The sequence below is a fragment of the Falco biarmicus genome, chromosome 5, assembly GCF_023638135.1.
Source record: "Falco biarmicus isolate bFalBia1 chromosome 5, bFalBia1.pri, whole genome shotgun sequence".
NCBI lineage: Eukaryota > Metazoa > Chordata > Aves > Falconiformes > Falconidae > Falco > Falco biarmicus.
In genome coordinates this window covers 22,948,581-22,966,796 of record NC_079292.1, presented here as the reverse complement: position 1 = coordinate 22,966,796, position 18,216 = coordinate 22,948,581, and the positions used below count along the sequence as shown (strand labels likewise).

Genomic DNA, 18,216 nt, shown 5'->3' with positions numbered 1-18,216 from the left:
TCCTCCTTGCTGGCCTATCAGAAGCGCGGCGGGAAGGGGCAGAGAGCGGTTTCTTAAAGAGGCAATGGCGGGCGGTTGCTCAGCAACGCGGTCGGCGGCGACCGATGGTGCTGTGAGGCGGAGCGGTGGGGGAGGAGCGCTGTGTGAGGTACGTCGCCATCGCGCCGCGGCGACCGCTCCGCGCCCCCCGAACTGGGAAGAGCCCCCGTTTTACGCTCTTGCACTGACGTCGGTCGTCTGAAGGGCTGGGCGGCCGGGCTGTTGCTGTGGCGGTGGGAGCGGGGGCGGGTTGTGATCACGGTGGTGCCTCAGGCCAGGGCATAGGCGCCTGAGTACCTTAGCAAATACACGTAGCTGTCATAGAAAGTCTATGGAAGTCATTGAAAATCTCATGCTGACTCATCGGGGACTCCAGACGTGTCCTGTGTGTGCTGACTCGTTTGAGGTGATCTAAGAAGCGGGTCCATCTCCCTGCGCCGCTCTGGGCCGGGGCCTCTCCTGCCCAGGGCCGGGGGTCCCTGCCTGGGCTGAGGGAAAATACTTCCCGTGTGCAGGCTCAACCGGCAGCACAGCTGGGCACGTATTACAGACACGGCCGGTGCGGCCTCCAACGGCACCTATATACATCATTTGCATAAAATGTAAGCACAGAGCAGTCCCTTTCCTCCTGTTCAGCTGGTAGTAGTAAAAGTTCACTAGTGCAGGCCCACGCACCACTCTCTAGGTTCACAAGCACACACGCATCTGTGGATCGCCTGAGTGCCAGCACAGCCCCTCTGCCCAGCACCCCTGCTCAGATACCAGGCCCCTTACCTGCTTCAGGGATCCTGTGCTTGACCACTAGCCCAGCTTGATGCTCACTAGCAAACGTGCACTCACACACTCATCCCTCATACACTCCACATTCACAAGTCCCCTTGGGTATACTGGCACCACCACCCCGGCCTGGACCTGAGGCTTTTCCCTATTCACTGACTAGTCCAAGCTAACTAGTGAATGTGGATATGTACCCCACGTATACCAGGTTGGGGAAGATACAGACACCCTTCCTCCCCAACAGCTGGTGCCAGACACACAGGCCGTGACTCCCAGTCCTGCTCCAGCTGCTGGCATAGAGCCCCTCACTCATGCCAGCCCTCTTCAGTAGCTCATTTTTCAGGACGCATACCATTTGAGCTCCAGTGGCTGAAAAGCAGACTCCCCCTCATTCCAGCAGCTGACATCACAGGCCAGAGGCACCCATACTCCCAGTCTGACTGTAGGAGCTGACACCAGTTTTCATTTACACACAAAGGTCTGAACGGTACCTGGCACTTAGTCTTTGCAGCACATGCACACATGTGGGATACAGAGTGAGGTTACACAGAGAGACAGTTAAGAAAAGATTTAATAAGAAGACATGAGAAGGAAGGACAGACTGATGCTCAGGTGCAGGGCTTAGCCAGGCCAGCATGCTGAGTGGCCCTGTTTTACACACAACTGGCCTGTTTTATACTCCTGTGTATTCCCATCTTTGTTCTATTCTGTCCACCTTCCCCTGCACATCCCTCATGGATTTGTACAGCTGTATTGATTTGTTGTTTGGTTTTGGGTTTTTAGGAAAAATATCAATCCCAAACAATCAATTCCTGTACACTTCTGAGTCTGGGGTCCCCCTGGTTTACAGTCTTATCAGTTGCAAAGTCCAGGTTGATCTTCCTGGAAGTGGTACCTATAGTTTCTTGGTAGCCCATCAATTAGTGTGAGTGGTGAGGTTTGTTTCTTGTCATGGTCTCTATGTTTGTTTTGTCAGGTCTGTGTCTCCGTATAATTTGTCTGGTTTTCCCTTTTTCCCTTGGGTTTCCCAATTGACAAGGGCTCTGATCAGATAACCTTGCTGGAATAAACATTCTCACACTCCCACATAGGCCCATCAGTTAGTGTGACTGACCATGTTTGGTTCTGATCACTGCTTCCCTCACAATTTACTGGTCAGGTTTGTGTCCCCATATGTTCTTGATTTATGGCTTCCTCCCTTCTTGCATTGAAAAAGGCCTTTGACCAGATGCCCTTAAAGGAGCAGACATTCTCCTCCCACATACCTTTCAAACTTGTTAAGGAAATTACCATATGCAAGCTCAGGCCAGTTAGGTTTTTGTAGATATTGTGCTACGATTGACATTAAACCACCACTTTCCCAAAAACAAAACAACGGTATATGAAATCTCACTCTTTCCCCTAAATTAAGAGTAGGCAAACATTTGTTGTCTTATCAAAGTCTACTTTACTGTTTAAATGAAAAGTGTTAATGTTATGCTGAATATTTTCTTACCATTCTCTTGCATTCTGTTATTTGTCTCTGTATGTCTGCTGTCTTTTGTCTCTTCCCTGAACTGGAGGCTGTCTGGAGTTCAGCTCATCTCGTGCTCTTGTACAATGAGACCAGCTGTATGCCTGGAACTCAGACGTGCTACAATAGACAGAGAATACAATTTTTAAAGGGCTTAAATAGCAGTCTAAAAATACCAGGATGGTGCTTTTATTATTTGAAGTTACCAAGCTGGCACTTTAAGTATATGAGCTTTGTACAAATTTTTTGAGCAGGAATGCCTGAGGACAGGCCATCTGAATTAATGATGACTCAGGGAGTGCCACACATATCTAGGTGTCTTGAAGAAGCATGTTCATTAATTCAGTACATCCTATAAAGAAGTACTTGACACTAGTAACACCTAAGTTATTGTAAGACACTGAAGTTCATTACATTTTAGCATTTATTAAGATCTAGTGTTACTGCTAATAATATTGACTCTAAAATCCCAGGCTGACAACAGTTCTCATCAAACATTGATGAGCATATACAGGGCATGAAAAAATTCTGTAATGGCTACAAAAGAGCCCTCTGCAAGAAGAAAGAGAAAAAAATTATGGTGGGGTAGGTGTCTCAAAGACTACACTAAAGATTTAGAATAAGGATATATGCTTATCATGTTAATTTGTATGTGACAACTCATAACTGGGTGGGGAAATGACTTTTCTCTTGTGTGTGGTTTTTTTGTTGTTGTTTATTTGGTTTTTTTAAGTAAATGCTTACCTTCAATTACAAAATGCTGCAGAGCATGGTAAAAGAATGTTTGGAGTGCTGAACTGCAAGAAGTAGTTCAGCATTGCCAGAAAAGAGATCTTGTCCGTATTCTTATTGATCCTTGATAAAGCGTATGCAGTAAGAGATGAAAGCCCCTTTCTTTGTGTGCTAATGGCTCTCATACAGTTAGACAACAGAGATGCAGATTAGATTTCTGCTATTTTCACATTATGATAGTGGTAATTCTTGAGATAATTTTCCCAAAGATTTCCATGCTGTTGTGCAAATACCTTTTTGTCTCCTTTTCTGCCTTTCTAACAGACTAATGGCATCTGTGCATTTTCTAAGATAACAGCATTGAACTTTTCATGTTCACAGTTGGTATAGGAACTTGCTAAGTAAGGAAATTTTAATTTCATTAATGTGTGCAGGAGTGTGTGCAGGATTTGGAGGCAGCATACTGCCCACAGGGGGTGAGACTGTTCATCCTCTCGCTGCAAAATCCAGAAGCTTTTTCTCCTTTGAAGATACCTTCCCAATTATGAAGCTGAAGCTTGGTGACATCACAAAACTGGGAAAGGGACTCATTTCTGATTGTGTCTGCTGGGCATGGTGTGTTCCATGTGTTTTGCTTGCAGAAGAAACATGAAGTTCTGTTTTAGTAGCAGAATAAGATACACTCAAGAAAACAAATGCAGTGAAATTCATATATAAGGTAGAAGTCAAATGATTCATTTTTTTAAATATAGTTCAAATCCATCCCTATGAGTTTCCACTGACTTTGCAATTTATTTTTTAATTGGTTATGTTATTCTTTTATTTGTTCCCTTTTTTCTTTTTTTCTTTTTTTTTACAATTTGAGTTTCATCTTGTCCCAGTTCTGCTCTGTGCAGGTTTAGCAGTTGATAAACCTATATACTATTTCTCAGCAGATTGAACAAATGGGTTTTGTGTGAGAAGGAAGTCAGTGGCAGTCAGTGCAGATTTTGGTTGGGCAAGGGTAGAACAGGATGAATTTTAGTAGGTTGCGTGCCTTGCCTTCTTATCCAATGTATTTCTTAAGGCCTCTTCTTTGTCATCTCCACCGTGGCTGTGTGACTGGCAGTGCGTTTCTCCTTTCCACTTCTCTATCCTGTCTGTGGGCTGTTTTTCAGTAACAGCCCAGCTCTTCATTTTGTGGTTCCCAGTTTGGTGTCCCTTCAGTAGGAAGAAAGAAAAACCCTGACAAGCTGCCTGCCCCCAAGGGATAGCAACTGCAAAGATGTGAAATGAAAAAAAAAAATACTGTTAGGGTGGGGTTTTTTTAATGCATCAATATGCACAAATACATTGTATGTAGGTTAAGTCAAGGTGTAGAGGTGTATATAAAAGTATAGATGTGTTGGGTTTGTTTGAGATCAAGTAGTGCATTTAATTTGATTCCAGCTGCTTATAAAATTCTCTTTGTTAACCTCAGACTTGGACAAGAAGATAGTATTGCAGTCTTTATTTCCTTTATTTTTAAATTTTGTTCTACCCAATTCTATATGTCCTTAAAAACTACTTGCTTTCATCTCCTCCATTTAATTTTCAAAAACATAATTTCAGGAGAAAGTCTGAAATTTCTGGAGTCATGGCTAAAGCTGACATCAAACCAAAATCTATGCATTATGCCAAAAAATGGTCAGATGATGTAGAGAACTTACACAGATTTCAGCAAGCTGGATACAGAGATGAGGTTGAATATAAACAAGTAAAACAAGTTGATATGGTAAGATTTAGAGCTCTGCAAGGGTTATTACTTTAAACTTGTCTTATGTTAAATGATTGGATACAATTAGAGGTGCTGCTTATTTCCTTTTATTTAAGCTCATTTCTGATACAGGTTTTTTCTTGCAGGTCTGAGTTGAATTCTGGAGATATTAACTGCAGAATAATTCACTTCACAGAACCACTACCCAGCCTGTGTTTTTGTTGCCCCTCTTACGCATTTAGCAGCATTATAGACTTCTTCGAATAGATGTAACTGCTATCTCAAAGAATAATTCAGTTTTGAAGAAAGGAATATATCAAAGTGAGTTCTCTGTGATGTTTCCCCATTACTCTGCCAGTGGACCTGATAGGAAATTCATTCATTGTCCAGGGAGTCAGACCTGTGTCATCGCTACCAACTTCAGTTTTACAGCTGAATTCTGTAGTAGTATAATCAGACTTTGCACACACTCAAAACTTGGCTTCTGTTGAAACTATCCACAACAGAAATATTTGATGCCAGCTGTAGTAAAGGGAGTTGTGACACAGGCTTGCATCAACTGAGAACATCAAAGACTTAGTCCTCTGCTCACTGCAGTTGGTGGCAATGCTCCCCAGTGCATCAAGTGAGCTAATGAGTAACAGCTAGATATTCAGTAGCTACTTGAGATTCAAAATAACCAAGAGGTTAATACAGCAAACAACATGTTATCTTTACTAGAGCTCTGTAATTTATGTTGCAGCACTAACAAAACTAGCCAGCTGCAACAAGGCTTTTACCACCCCATACCATCAGTCTCACACATGGTTTCAAAAGTTCATCTACTGTCTGTGCCATTTCTTCATCCTCTTCAGGCCAGTCCATCCCACTTCTTGCCTCTGCTGCATCCACCTCTGGGCCCCCTGAAGCCACCCCACAGCTGTATATTATCAGTGTTAATTAACCTGCCTTCATTCCTCTGCAATTCCTCTGCAATTCCTCTGCAATTCCTCTCCAATTCCCCCCTTTTGTCTTTTCTTTTTTCTTTTCCTTCTTAACATTTCATACCTTATGTATTTAACAATCATCACAACCTTTTCACAAATAAACTTTTCATACAGTTCAGATAACTTGTCCCTGAACTCTTTTCTTTTTCTTCTCAACATTTCATGCCTTATGTATTTAACAATCATCACAACCTTTTGACAAATAAACTTCTCATACGGTCCAGGCAACTTGTCCCTGAACTCATACACATGTTCCTTCTTCACTTTTATCTTGGGCTTTTCAGCTTCTGGGGGCTGATCACCTTTCTTCTCATCTGCTTTCTTGACTTTATCTTCCAAAGCAGCATATATAGTATGAAAAATCCATTTTTAAAAGATCTTAATCTTGTGCACACATAAGAAAGAGCAGAATGGTCCTAAGACAGTCACTCCTCATCCAGTTAACTCAAAACATAGCAAAACATTGATGTGCATGACAAGATGCAGTTTATTTCTTTGTCATGGGCTTGGATACCACTGTAAAGGCTGTGGTGTAAATTCCTTTAACTGTGCAAAAGGAAATCTTCTAATTAGTGCCATAGGATCAGTCTGTTTGGGATTTATGGCAGGGCATAACCATAGGCAATTAAACCCTGATAAAAGTTAAAGAACACCACTTAGTCAATGTAAAATGGGCGTGCTCTCTGTTCAAACTTACTAGGATCTGGCAGTGATTCTCTTTCAACACATTTTGAAATGTCTCCTTTACTCCATATTATGTTTCCATAATGCATAATTCCATAATGTTGTTATTAATTATGCAATTATAGTGTAGGTGGAACAAATATTAAGGCTGCTGTGTTTAGACAGAGAATGCAAATAACTCAGCTCTATGCGTGAACTAGTAAGGTAAGTGATGAAACTACCACTTCTTGGACTTTCCAATTAGAGAATGCTGTAGTTTGACATCCTGTTGTCAGCTCTGCCTGGAAGAGAAATAAGATCCTTATTACCTGATTTTTCAGGTTCAGTTTGATTGTAGGTGTTCAAGGTGCAGATAGCCACTAAAGCCATAAAGCTGTTGAATGTACAAGTGCTCAAGCCAAGTAACGAGCAATAGGATGAGAAGAAATGGCTTCAGGTTGCACCAGGGGAGGCTTAGGTTGGCTATTATGGAAAATTTTGTTACCAAAATGGTTGTCAAGCCCTGGAACAGGCTGCCCAGGGAAAGGGTTGAATCACCATCCCTGGAGGTATTTAAAAGACGTGTGGACATGGTGCTCAGGGACATGGTTTAGTGGTGGGCTGGGGTAATGTTTGGACTTGATAATCTTAAAGGTCTTTCCCAACCTAAACAATTCTATGATTCTAAGCCTTTAGTTTAAAGCTTCACATTGTGGAACACTGAAGAGCATGGTGCTGGTTTCGTGCAGGACTGCTCCTGCCTGTTTTTGAGACTATGATACATACAGATCACTACATTTTTATGAAACTGCTAATGAAAAGCACATTTTTCATAGTCAGGAGGATCCTGAAGAAACCTTTACATGTGTCAGTCTTACAGAAGTGGAATCTTTCAGCCTCTCAAGATTGTTGAATAACTGAATAGCATTGATGTTTTATTCCTTAATGAAGTATTTTAAAAGCTTTGACTCATCCACTTTTTAAAATACTCTATAATCTATCAAATATTCTTAGATCCTTTTCTCTAGATTTTTCTGATCAGATAATTTTTTTATACTAGACCAGAAAACTGTTTTCTGACATCTTGTTCTTAATCTTTCTTTTTTTAAGGTTAAGCAAATTAATGGTAAAGTAATGTTGAGATGCAAATGAGGTTTTCCCATGGAAATATACCCTATATTCCTTGCAATATAATGCACAAACATCATTTGATGTGAGCATGTTCATGTGAAAGTATATCCTCTTTATTCTGTTCATAGGTAGAGCATTGGCCAGAAACTGGATTTGTTAAAAAACTTCAGAGAAGGGACAATACGTTCTATTATTACGATAAGCAAAGAGAATGTGAAGACAGAGAAGTCCATAAAGTGAAAGTTTATGTGTATTAGTTTGTTTATTGTTCTAATTTGTTTGTATCTTCTTACAAACCTGTTTGTTAGAATATGTAAGTAAATGAGATCGTGTAACCTAACTTACTTACTAGTCACCTTATTTAGACTACATGGAAATTTCTTAAATTTGTATGAGCTCTGTTAGAGAAATGACTGAAAACTACTCAGAAGCAACATTGAAGTGTTTTTATTCCAGCAAGGTTTTAAAGGCATGTAAAACTGCAATGACACAAATAAAACACTGCTACTCAGATTTTCATTTTGATTTCTTTTTTTATTTGGGTTGCTCTGAATGTACTTTTTAAGAGAGAGCTTTTTGCATGCTTTGCAATCAAATAGGGGGAACAGAACAGTTACCAGCATAACCCATCTATTCTGTCACTTGTGGATCTCACTTTAACTTCATAGATTCCTAAAAAAGAAGTCTTCCAGTGGATATGAAAAGAGCCTTTAAAATATTAACAAAAATAGATGTGTTGTGTAGCCAGCCCAAATTTAGTGACAGAAATTATTGCTGTCAGCACGGACAGAGTAAGTGAGAAAGTTTTCTACAGTCGCTTTCTCAGTCTGTAAAAAGGACATAGTTGCGCATTCACGAGTGGGAAGTAAAACTGCAGGTAAGGTTTTGGATCTTAACTTTTTTTAAAGAAAGGCTTTTAAAAATTGAAACAGATACAGAAGATTATTCTAGGCTTCCCTCATTTTACCTGACTGCACCTCAATGTTTTTGTGATACTGCTGGATGCTTTCACTCTTGTATTATGTTTTAAAACAATGAGAGTGCATTTCATACAGCCCATGGAGATTTCTTTTAATTTCAGACAAGTAGCACGGGAATTCATGTCCCACTTCTGAAATGCTGACTTTGTATGAATTGCCAGACTCTTCTCGCTTCGAGAGAACTAATTAGACCTTATTACTTACATTTTTCAGCATTGAGATTCAAGGTTGAATCTCACTGTGAATCTCTCTGTAATATTTCAAAGATTAATGGATGAAAAGAAAAGATGAGATTAGTGCTGGAGACCAGTTTACAGACACAGCCTTTGGCAGGACGAATGCTGTGTTGGGAGTGCACTCACTTCATTAGCAGAACAGCAGGTTTTGTATTGGCAGCGGCAGTTTCAGTTATAATGTCCTTAACAGTTACAGAAGAGTTCGTATCCATATTTCACTCTAGTTCATGCTAAACCTGAGGTTAGTTAAAACCACTCTATTTACAGACCATAGCTGTGTGAATGGCCTTAGCTCTGAAGCCGAAGGGGTTGCTCTCTTTAAAAAGAAACAGGTACAGGGGTTCTTGCCTGAGTTCAAGTTTGTCTGTGATCACAAGACAGCCTTAATCTAGTATAAGCATGTTTGCTTGAGTTAATAAGATTCACAGAATGGTTTGGGTTGGAAGGGCCCTTTGAAGATCATCTCATCCAAACCCTCTGCCATGAGTAGGGAGACTTTCCACTAGACCAGGTTGCTCCAAGCCCCATCCCAGCTGACCTTGAATGCTTCGGGGATGGGGCACCCACAGCTGCTCTGGGCAACCTGTGCCAGTGCCTCACTGCCCTCACAGTGAAGGATTTCTTCTCTACATCAAATTTAAACCTACCCTTTTTCAGTTTAAAACCGTTGCCCTTTGCCCTGTCACTACAGGTGGTGTCCCCAAAGTGGGGATGTTACCCAGTGTGCATTAGCCAAATGACAACCAGAGCCAAGGTGTTTGTTTACCAGTCTGTGCAGAGAAGGGTGTGAGGTGGTAACTGGCAAAGCTAGCACACCAGTCTTTACAGTGTTCCCATACTTATACATCTAGATTTCTATTGGTACTCCTGTTACAACCAGTCCCCTTCAATATTGTTTACAACTTTCTTTGCTTTAGTTTAAAGGTATAGTCAATGAATTTTTACTAGGCATGTTCTCTGGGTTATGGTCTGCTTCTAGAGGCAGTGTTTTTCTGTTAAAATTAGCGTATAATGAGGATGGTTCAGTTAAAGTTCCAAGTGTTTTAACAGTTCTTGCCAGATTTCATGGTCTGCTAACAGGTTCATCAGTCTCAGGCATCTCTGGGCCTATTCTTTTAAGTTCCTCTTCAAAGGAAACTAATTCCTATTTTGTTTTGACAGATATCCTTTTTAAGGTTTTCTTATCCTCATCCTTTCACCTGTGCAATGTTTCATCTTTCATCACAGGCCCTGGTAAAAAGTCACTCTCCATATTTCTTATGAGCCCCCTTCAAGTACTGAAAGGCTGCAGTAAGGTCTCCCCGGAGCCTTCTCTGCTCCAGGCTGAACCACCCCAGCTCTCCCAGCCTGGCCTCACGGCAGAGGGGCTCCAGCCCTCTGAGCATCTCCACGGCCTCCTCTGGGCTCACCCCAACAGGTCCGTGTCCTTTTGACGTTGGGGACCCCAGAGCTGGACGCAGCGCTGCAGGGGGGTCTCAGAAGAGTGGAGCAGAGGGGCAGAGCCCCCCTCCTCGCCCTGCTGCCCATGCTGCTGGTGATGCAGCCCAGGGCACAGTTGGCTTTCTGGGCTGTGAGCATGTAATTGCCAGATGATCAGTACCCGCAGGTCCTTCCCTGCAGGACTGCTCTCCCTCCCTTCACCCCCCAGCCTACGCTGGTACTGGGGATTGCCCCAACCCGGGTGCAGACCCTGCACTTGTCCCTGTTGGACCTCAGGGGGCTCACAGAGGCTCCCTCCTCCGGCCTGTCTTCCTGAAGTAACTCTGCTGCGGGGCCGTGCCTGCTGAGCATGAAGGTGATGCTTGAGTACTAGCAGGTGTTCCTGTGCTACTGTTATGCTGGATGTATCTCTTTCAGTCAAAAAAGCTGTCAGAAGAATTTAATGTGTCAGTATTTTATTCAATAAATCTGTAACTGGAATGTCTGTCATCTCGGTTTTAAGCATACTGAGAACTGTTAGCTTACTTGTGTCTTAATTTAAGGTCGCTAAATTATGAAAAACTATCAGGAGTAAGCAATCTGGGGGAGCTGTGCTTCGTTTTAGGGGTGACGCAACAGTTCATATCAAGATAAATAACTTATTTCTGAACGCCATTCCGAAAACTTTTTTTTTCTGACCTTTACTAACTTTAAAGACAGATAAAATCACATCTCTCCATTTTATTGCCTAGAGATGAAAATACGGGCTGTTTTGCTGATCTGAGTCTTAATAAAAAGTAATTCTGGGAAAATGCTTTCCAAGGTACTTTTGTTATCTGTTGGCCCTGTTCGTACCAGGGAATGCTATAGTGCTTTCAGCGGCCATTTTGCAGCAGCCCAACGACCGGATGGTAGCAGGGCTCCCTGTTAGCAAGTGCTCACCAGCTGCCCAAGTCTGATGTACTTGGTCTAATTCTCATTCACTTCACGGCTTTGTGCAAGACAAGAATAAATGCTTTCTGTGCCTGTTGAAACTCATAAAAGAAGGTAAAACAAACTTTTCCAAGACGTACTTTTCAGGCTTTGTGTTTGACAGCTACAAGTGAAACAGCAAGGGTGCGACCTCTCTGAATTTGTCCCGTTACACTGGGGAAATAAAGGCTGCATTTGTGTGCTCTAGGCGGGTGTTCTATCTTTCCAGCCTTCCCTTGAATTCATTGTGGAACGGCATTGTCTGAAAGTGCTACTATGATTGCTTTGCAGTTGCAGCAGCTAAAAACACCACACAGAAAGATGGTAAAACTGATTTAATTTCCACCTTCGTACGCAAGTGGACAGTTGTCTTTCCAGCTCTGAAGACAGTTGAACCTCAACCTTTTGGTCTTCAAACACCAGGCCCCTTGTTTCAAGGTGTTGAAAATGATTGACTGGCTTCCAGTTCATTAGAGACAACTTTCTAACTCAACAGCTGCTGATGCCACTGTTCCTCTCATTGTCTGGTACCAGCAAAGTCTGCCTGAAGGCAGCTTGGAGTCGCCTTGTGATCTTTGCAATTTGTCTCCCATTACCCCAGTTCCACTGGATTTATAATTATTTGTAGGAGCTGCTTTCTTAGTAGCCTGCCTGTGCTGAGCACCTCTTGGCAAGCTGTAATTACTTAATAAAAGACATTTTCCTTCTTGTTGCAGTTGAGACTTTGGATGTACTTGAAGCCCAGCATGCTCACAAACATTTGGGAGGGTGACTGGTGAATGACTACTGTCATGAGAGCTCTAGGTTGGCACAACCCCCCCCTGCAATGTAACTTTGAACGAACATCGCCATTCTTATGGATGCTCTGTTCAGCCAGTGGACTTACGTGTCTCAGTGTTGGCACAGAGTATCTTTGCTGGTTGGTGCTTTTGTGGCTCTCATTTTCTTCAGTACTTCTCCATATTCTCTGCCTTCCCAGGCACCCCACGCTCATGGATCTCTCGAGAATCCTGTCGAACGTCCTGTACCCCTGCTCCCTTTCCCAGCCCTGGCTCAGACCTTGAGTCTTTTCTTCTACTCACCAATTAGTGCAGCTTGATGTTTGCTAGCAAATTACAAGCACACAGGACTAAATTCACAAAGGAAATGTAAACACAGACAGGTTAACTTCATAGATTCCTAAAAAAGAAGTCTTCCAGTGGACATGAAAAGAGCCTTTAAAATATTAACAAAAATAGATGTGTTGTGTAGCCAGCTCAAATTTAGTGACAGAAATTATTGCTGTTGGCACAGACAGAGTAAGTGAGAATGTTTGCTACAGTCATTTTTGCAGTCTGTGAAAAGGGCTGCTGGCACTGACACCCCTCAGATGAGCATGTACATCCCTGTCCCTCTGGTGCTGACACCCCAACCTGTGGTCCCTGTCACCCATGTCCCCTGATCCTTCCTTTCCCATGGCTTCAGCCCTTCCCCTACACATCCCATAGTAAGTTTTGTGCAGTCCCCCAAGCCCCCTCAAATATCCCTTAATATTCACACTGTGTTTCCTCTTTCTTATCAGTTACAAAATTGAGGCTGACCATCTCCAAGGCAAGAGTAGCTCTTTTAATGGCCCATCGGTCAGCATATGATGAGCTCTGGCCTCCGTTATTCTCTCTCTCATCACCTGCTCATCGATGTTTGCATGTCTGCGTGTTTAATTTAGCATTTTCCTCGTTATTTGTTATTTCTATGAGATGGAATAGTCCTTAACCAAATAACTTACTGAACCAGATGCTCTTGTATTTCCCATGTCCTCACGCCAGCCTCCCCGAGGCAGGCAGCTTGGCTGCAGTGGGCAGGATGATGCTGTGTAGAGGCAGCTCTGTGGTGCCTCTGCTGCAGATGTCCAGGCAGGCGGCAGCTCTAAGGACCCGGAGACAAAGGGAAGGGAATGAATGCCTAAAAGCAAGAGGAGGATGGGGGAGGGAGGGAAAAAAACTGCACGAGTTCAGAGAAGGACGAGCGTGTGCAAGGACTCAACCACACAGATGCATCAGCGTTTTGCCAGCAATCTTGTACCCACAGAAGCCTCCTCCCTTGCTGGCAGAAGCTCGGCTCTTGCCGGCTGGGGGAGCAGGACGCAGTTCCAGCTCCTCGCGCAGATGTTCGTCCTGCCTTGGCAGGAACACCCGAACGCCTCGGGCAAGGGGAAGGCGTCCTGCCTGGGGGGGTAAGATGCTGGCAGCTGCTTGGTTTTGCAAAGGGGATGGAGCAAAAAGCAGGGGACTCGGACACGTGGCAGGTTCTTCATATGTGCCCAGAGTGTCTAGAGGATGTCAGCTGCTCTGCGCTGTCCTGGGCAGCATCCTTGTGCCAAATGCATAATGGCCTTGAGGAACAGCCAATGCTGGGATGTGAGCAGGGAAGAGCCAGCAGGTGGGCTGTGGGTGCTAGGAGATGGGTGCTGGGATGCTGTGCATGGAGAGATGGGCTGGAGCCAGGCACGCTCGATACAGGCATGCGCAGGGCAGTGTTTCTGGGGGAAAGAGCATGGTGGCCCTGCAGATCTGCCTCTTCCCGTGGCTCTGGTCTCCTGAAGCTGTAGACAGCGGAGCTCTTGCTCTGTAACCCTGTTCTGTGGCCATGGTGGGTAGAGCCTGCCGACTCTGATCCTAACCTCCCTGACGGATCCATCTTCTTCTTGTTCAGAAGGAACTTGAGCCACAGCCCAGAGGGACACTGCTTCTCTCCATTGACTCTTCAGATAGGAGGAGGTCTGTGTACCAAGGGCTGGAATATCACTGTTTTGAGGTGATGCTCATTAAAAACCTCTAATACTTCTTTGATAGCCTATTGCTTACAACTTCAGTCTCAACAAGTGAGAAAGATCATTACACTGGCAACTACAAAGACAGAGATTTATTTAAACTGTCATTGGATTAATATTTTGCCAGACCAGAGCAATATTTCAGCAGAGAAGAAAGATTTATGTATCTGAAGGTTGAGTTCAGAAGAGATGCTTTGAAGAGATATTCACTGGCAGTATGTATATTGTAAGCAGATTATTGAGAATGCAAGGCAAAAGAAACAGAAGAAACAAAAAACCTTAAGTATGCTACCGACAGTAAGAAGACATTAAAATGTCATTGGGAATCTTAGTTTAGGAATTGCTTCTCTGTTATTTACAATTTTACTGTTTGTATCCATCAGATGATAGGAAGAAAAAACCACATCAAATGTTCATAATTCCTGCTTTACTGTATCGGAGCAAAGCTGCAGGTCCATCTACATTAGAAGAAATAATTTGCCATCTGTAACCAAGGTGAGTGGTAAGCAACGCCTGCTAAATATAAGCACTTCCAGTTCAGAAGTTTGGGGTCATGTACGGTCCCAGTCTAAAGACCAGTTCAGGACTCTCTAATTCATGAATTTTATATCTTAGCAAACTCAGGAAAACTGGAGAAGTGCCAGAGGACTGACAGAGGGTCAGCGTGACCCGGTACTTAAAAGAGAACAATACTAGACTGGATGCAGGGCTAAATTAATGAAGTGGTTACACTGGGACTCTGTAGAGAAAGAAAGAGGTTAAAAAGTATTTTCCTTTGTGCTCAACAGATCAGATACGTCTTCTCTGATTATGAAGTATCAGTGATCAGCCACAGAAAAGATGAAGAAATAGGTGCTTTGGGGGTTTTGTTTCTGGAACATCTTGTTTTACTGCCTGAGGACTAACACAGTTTCTAAGCACCATCATCAATCTCAGCCCAGAGTTACCCAAATATAAGCAGTGACTGGTGCTGCGTGAGACCCCGAGACAAGAGGTTCACGCCTCCCACGTGGGATGGAGCCCTCTGCCCTCGGACTCCATGAAATCCATATACCTTTAGTAAGATGACAGTTCCCTGTAGAAGAATGGCTGCAGAAGCGTGGCCTTAGAATCTCTGAAGATCTGCACAATCCAGGCCTGGTATTAGAATAGGCCTGTAATCAGAATTGTACTGAAGCTGCTGTGCTGAAGTTAACAAGAAAGGTAGCCTTGAGCTATTCGTGAATCCTGAGACCAAGTAATTATGTTGTGCCAACAGGCTGTGGCTGTAACAAGATACAGCTGCTGGGAAAGCAGGTGCAGGGCCAAGAAAGATAGGGACCGGCATGGGAAAATAGGGACTAACAAACTACAAGGCTGAAGCACAGCAACACAATTAGCTACATGGATAGAATGCTTATTTTAGTCATGATAATTAGGGGTGTGAGAACCGCGCGCGTTTAGAGACTACTAACCAATTGTATTTCTGCTTTACGAATATGCATGTGTATCGGTTCTATATAAGTAGTGTTAGAAACTAATAAAGTTGAGCAAGATGCGTAACTCATATTGAGCGTCTTCTTGACTCCGGCGAACCCTTCTTCCAAGAGTTCCCCTGTGCAAACAGTATTTAAATCACTTGCTTTTCAGTTCAGAGGCTGTAGCTGCCACAGTTTTTGAATTGCACAGCCCACAGAAAGGAGAAAGTCCACGGCTGCTGGCAGTGCCAGCTGGAAACACTTCAGCACAGGAGGCGGCAGCTTGGATTTCATGCAGGTGTTTTAGTCACCCCATGGCTAACCACTGTTTAATGGAGTGTGTGCCTTCCCAAAAAATTGAGTTTTCTGAAGAAAATCTCCTTCTCCTGGGTGCACGTGAGTGTCAGGTAGCTTTGAGGTGACTTGGGAAGATGCGGGAGTCCTGCAGACCCTCACTGCTGGTGGGATGACTCTCCTGGCACAGGAAAGTGTGTTTGCGGCAGGCAAGGAAGGTCTTTCATCTCACATCTCTGCAGAGAGCATCACAAAACCCCCTAATTCAAGGATGCGGTGGTTCCAAGGGGACCACATGCACATAATGAGGAAGGACAAGGCAGGGGACCTTTTTCTTTCCTGTTCATCCCACCGTAGAAAGCTTAAAAGGCAAGATAGAAAACCTGCAAACTTGGGAGGTGGTACTGATGTGCTATGTCCTTTTGTGATTAAAAGGAGCATTTTTTCCCTCTTGAAAATACAGTAACAATCCAGATTTCCCCATGATGTTGCTGCCACTCTCCCTGGGCTGACAAGTGATGTAGCCTAATTTGCAGACGCAGCAGATGAGAGGGCTGGTTTCGCCGTTCAGCTGGTGCATAAGCTCCAAACACGGCAATGACCGGTGTCGGTCCGAGGTCTGAGCATCTTTCCTCCGCTTGTCAAAGGGATGTTTTGAAGCAGGCCCACAGGTGCTGCCTCACACAAAGTCTGCCACCAGCCTGAAAGAGCTGGATGTTGGTAAATTGATGATATGTGTATCAGAGGCTCAGAAGGGAAATTCTCATTATATCCACATGCATATATATATATATAAAAAGAAAAAAATCCCTTTTTGAAGATAATTATTCTCAAAAATAAAAAATCTTGAAGATACTTTTTCTCTAAATCTTCTATCAAACACTGTTGTTCTTTCGGTTGAGATTTTGGGGCTCGAAGGAGCAGATGGGAAAGCGTCTGTAATACATTAAATAGCATAACGTAAAAGAGGGAGCATCCACAGTCCTCAGAAAACTCAAACGGCTGGAGAACCCAAAGGAGTGTGAAGATTATGATGAATAATTCAGACAACACATCCCTGACTCTGAATGTTTCAGCTTCCTCGTTTGTTCAATCTCTCACCTGATCTCCAAGAGCTAAATGTAAATGAGGAAAAAGTAAAATGGAATAGTTTTGCAGTACCGTTTAAAGCCCGCTGCCTGTGTTTCCCAGCTCGGAGGGATGCCACGGGCTGCGGCTCGCACCGCATCTATAAGCTCATGCTTCCCTCTGCTGACTGCCTCCCCCGCACCTCTCCTTGGCTGCAAACAATAAAAGGCCATGATTGTTTTTCCCCCTCCCGTTGGTTAATGTTCCTCCCGGTGTCCCCAGCAATGACCGTAGTGTACCAGTGCTGGTTGCTCACAGCAGCCCCAGCCTGGTGGTGCCAGCGTGCCTCAGTCCAGCAGCACCGTGTTCCCCCGCGGGGTATCTGCCCCTTAGGTCCCACTGCCGCTGCAGTTCTCCGTGAACACTGAAATAATGCATGTATCCTTGTTTAAGAGGAAAATCTCTGAAGGCTGTAAGGCAGAGACTCAAAGACATTTGCTGTAAGATGAAAGGAGCAAGCAGGGACCTTTGGCTAGATCACTAGATTACAGCTAGAAAAAATCTCGGCTGAATATTGCTTTTGGGTTTTTTCAGTTGTAATTTATCTGTAACACCACTGGGTATCAGTTTAAACATCTGGGGTGCAGGAGCAATGCTGGAAGACCTGGAGCTGGTTTTCCCCTTGATGACCTGCCAGGGTCAGTTGGCCCGTTCTGTAGAGGGAGGCAAACACAACTCTTCTGGGACGACAGAGAGGGATCTCTGTGTCCTAAACATCATGGCCATTTTTCCCTCTTCCAGAGCACTTCCTGGGCTTGGGGGCTCACAGAGATGAGTTTAAAGTCCATTGTAACAAAGCAAGTTTGTTAATCAGGTTCCCTTTGGACTTCAAAACACAGGTGAAAACAGCTCCTGGGCTCTCCAGGAATTTTGGGTTGTGGAAAGCTCCAAAGAAAATCATATCCTTTCAAAATAAAGCATGCCAAATGGAATAGTCAAAGGGCCATCGTGCTGGGATGTGAAGGCTGATTTAATGGTGCAAAACCAAATTACCAAGCTGTAATCACTAATGGCTGTGTTGGGAAGCTGAAATCACTATGGGGAAGGAGACAGGAGAGCGGTGGCTGCTGTTGCTGGAGCTGTGACTAAGATAAATTGCAGCAGAAAGCCACTGCCAACAAAGAGTTATGGAATAAATTGATGCATTAGAAAACCCGGCACATTAGCTCACTTGAAAGGACACACAGAGCATCAGGGAGCTGGGTCGGTGAGGAGCTGAAGACAGCATTGCCTGCACAGATGAGTTACTGACCTCCGCCTTGGGACTCAAACAGCCAGCTGCTGAGTTACGGAGGCAGAAGCATCAATGGCAATGATATATAATTAGACTTGGGATATATTAAAA

At 43.7% G+C, this 18,216-nt stretch overlaps 1 protein-coding gene and 1 long non-coding RNA gene across 2 annotated transcripts; both read left to right on the top strand.

Moving 5' to 3' along the window:
* The first annotated feature begins 67 nt into the window (after nucleotides 1-67).
* Nucleotides 68-15,538, top strand: LOC130150738 (uncharacterized). The gene is made up of 3 exons (XR_008822350.1): nucleotides 68-148; nucleotides 14,376-14,487; nucleotides 14,781-15,538. It is a non-coding gene; the product is annotated as an uncharacterized LOC130150738 (long non-coding RNA).
* Nucleotides 1,637-8,012, top strand: MEIG1 (meiosis/spermiogenesis associated 1). The gene is given in 4 exon segments (XM_056341963.1): nucleotides 1,637-2,668; nucleotides 2,670-2,721; nucleotides 4,659-4,814; nucleotides 7,705-8,012. Coding segments are annotated over 4 exon segments (420 nt in total). The 5' UTR covers nucleotides 1,637-2,585; the 3' UTR covers nucleotides 7,834-8,012.
* Nucleotides 15,539-18,216: the final 2,678 nt, after the last annotated feature.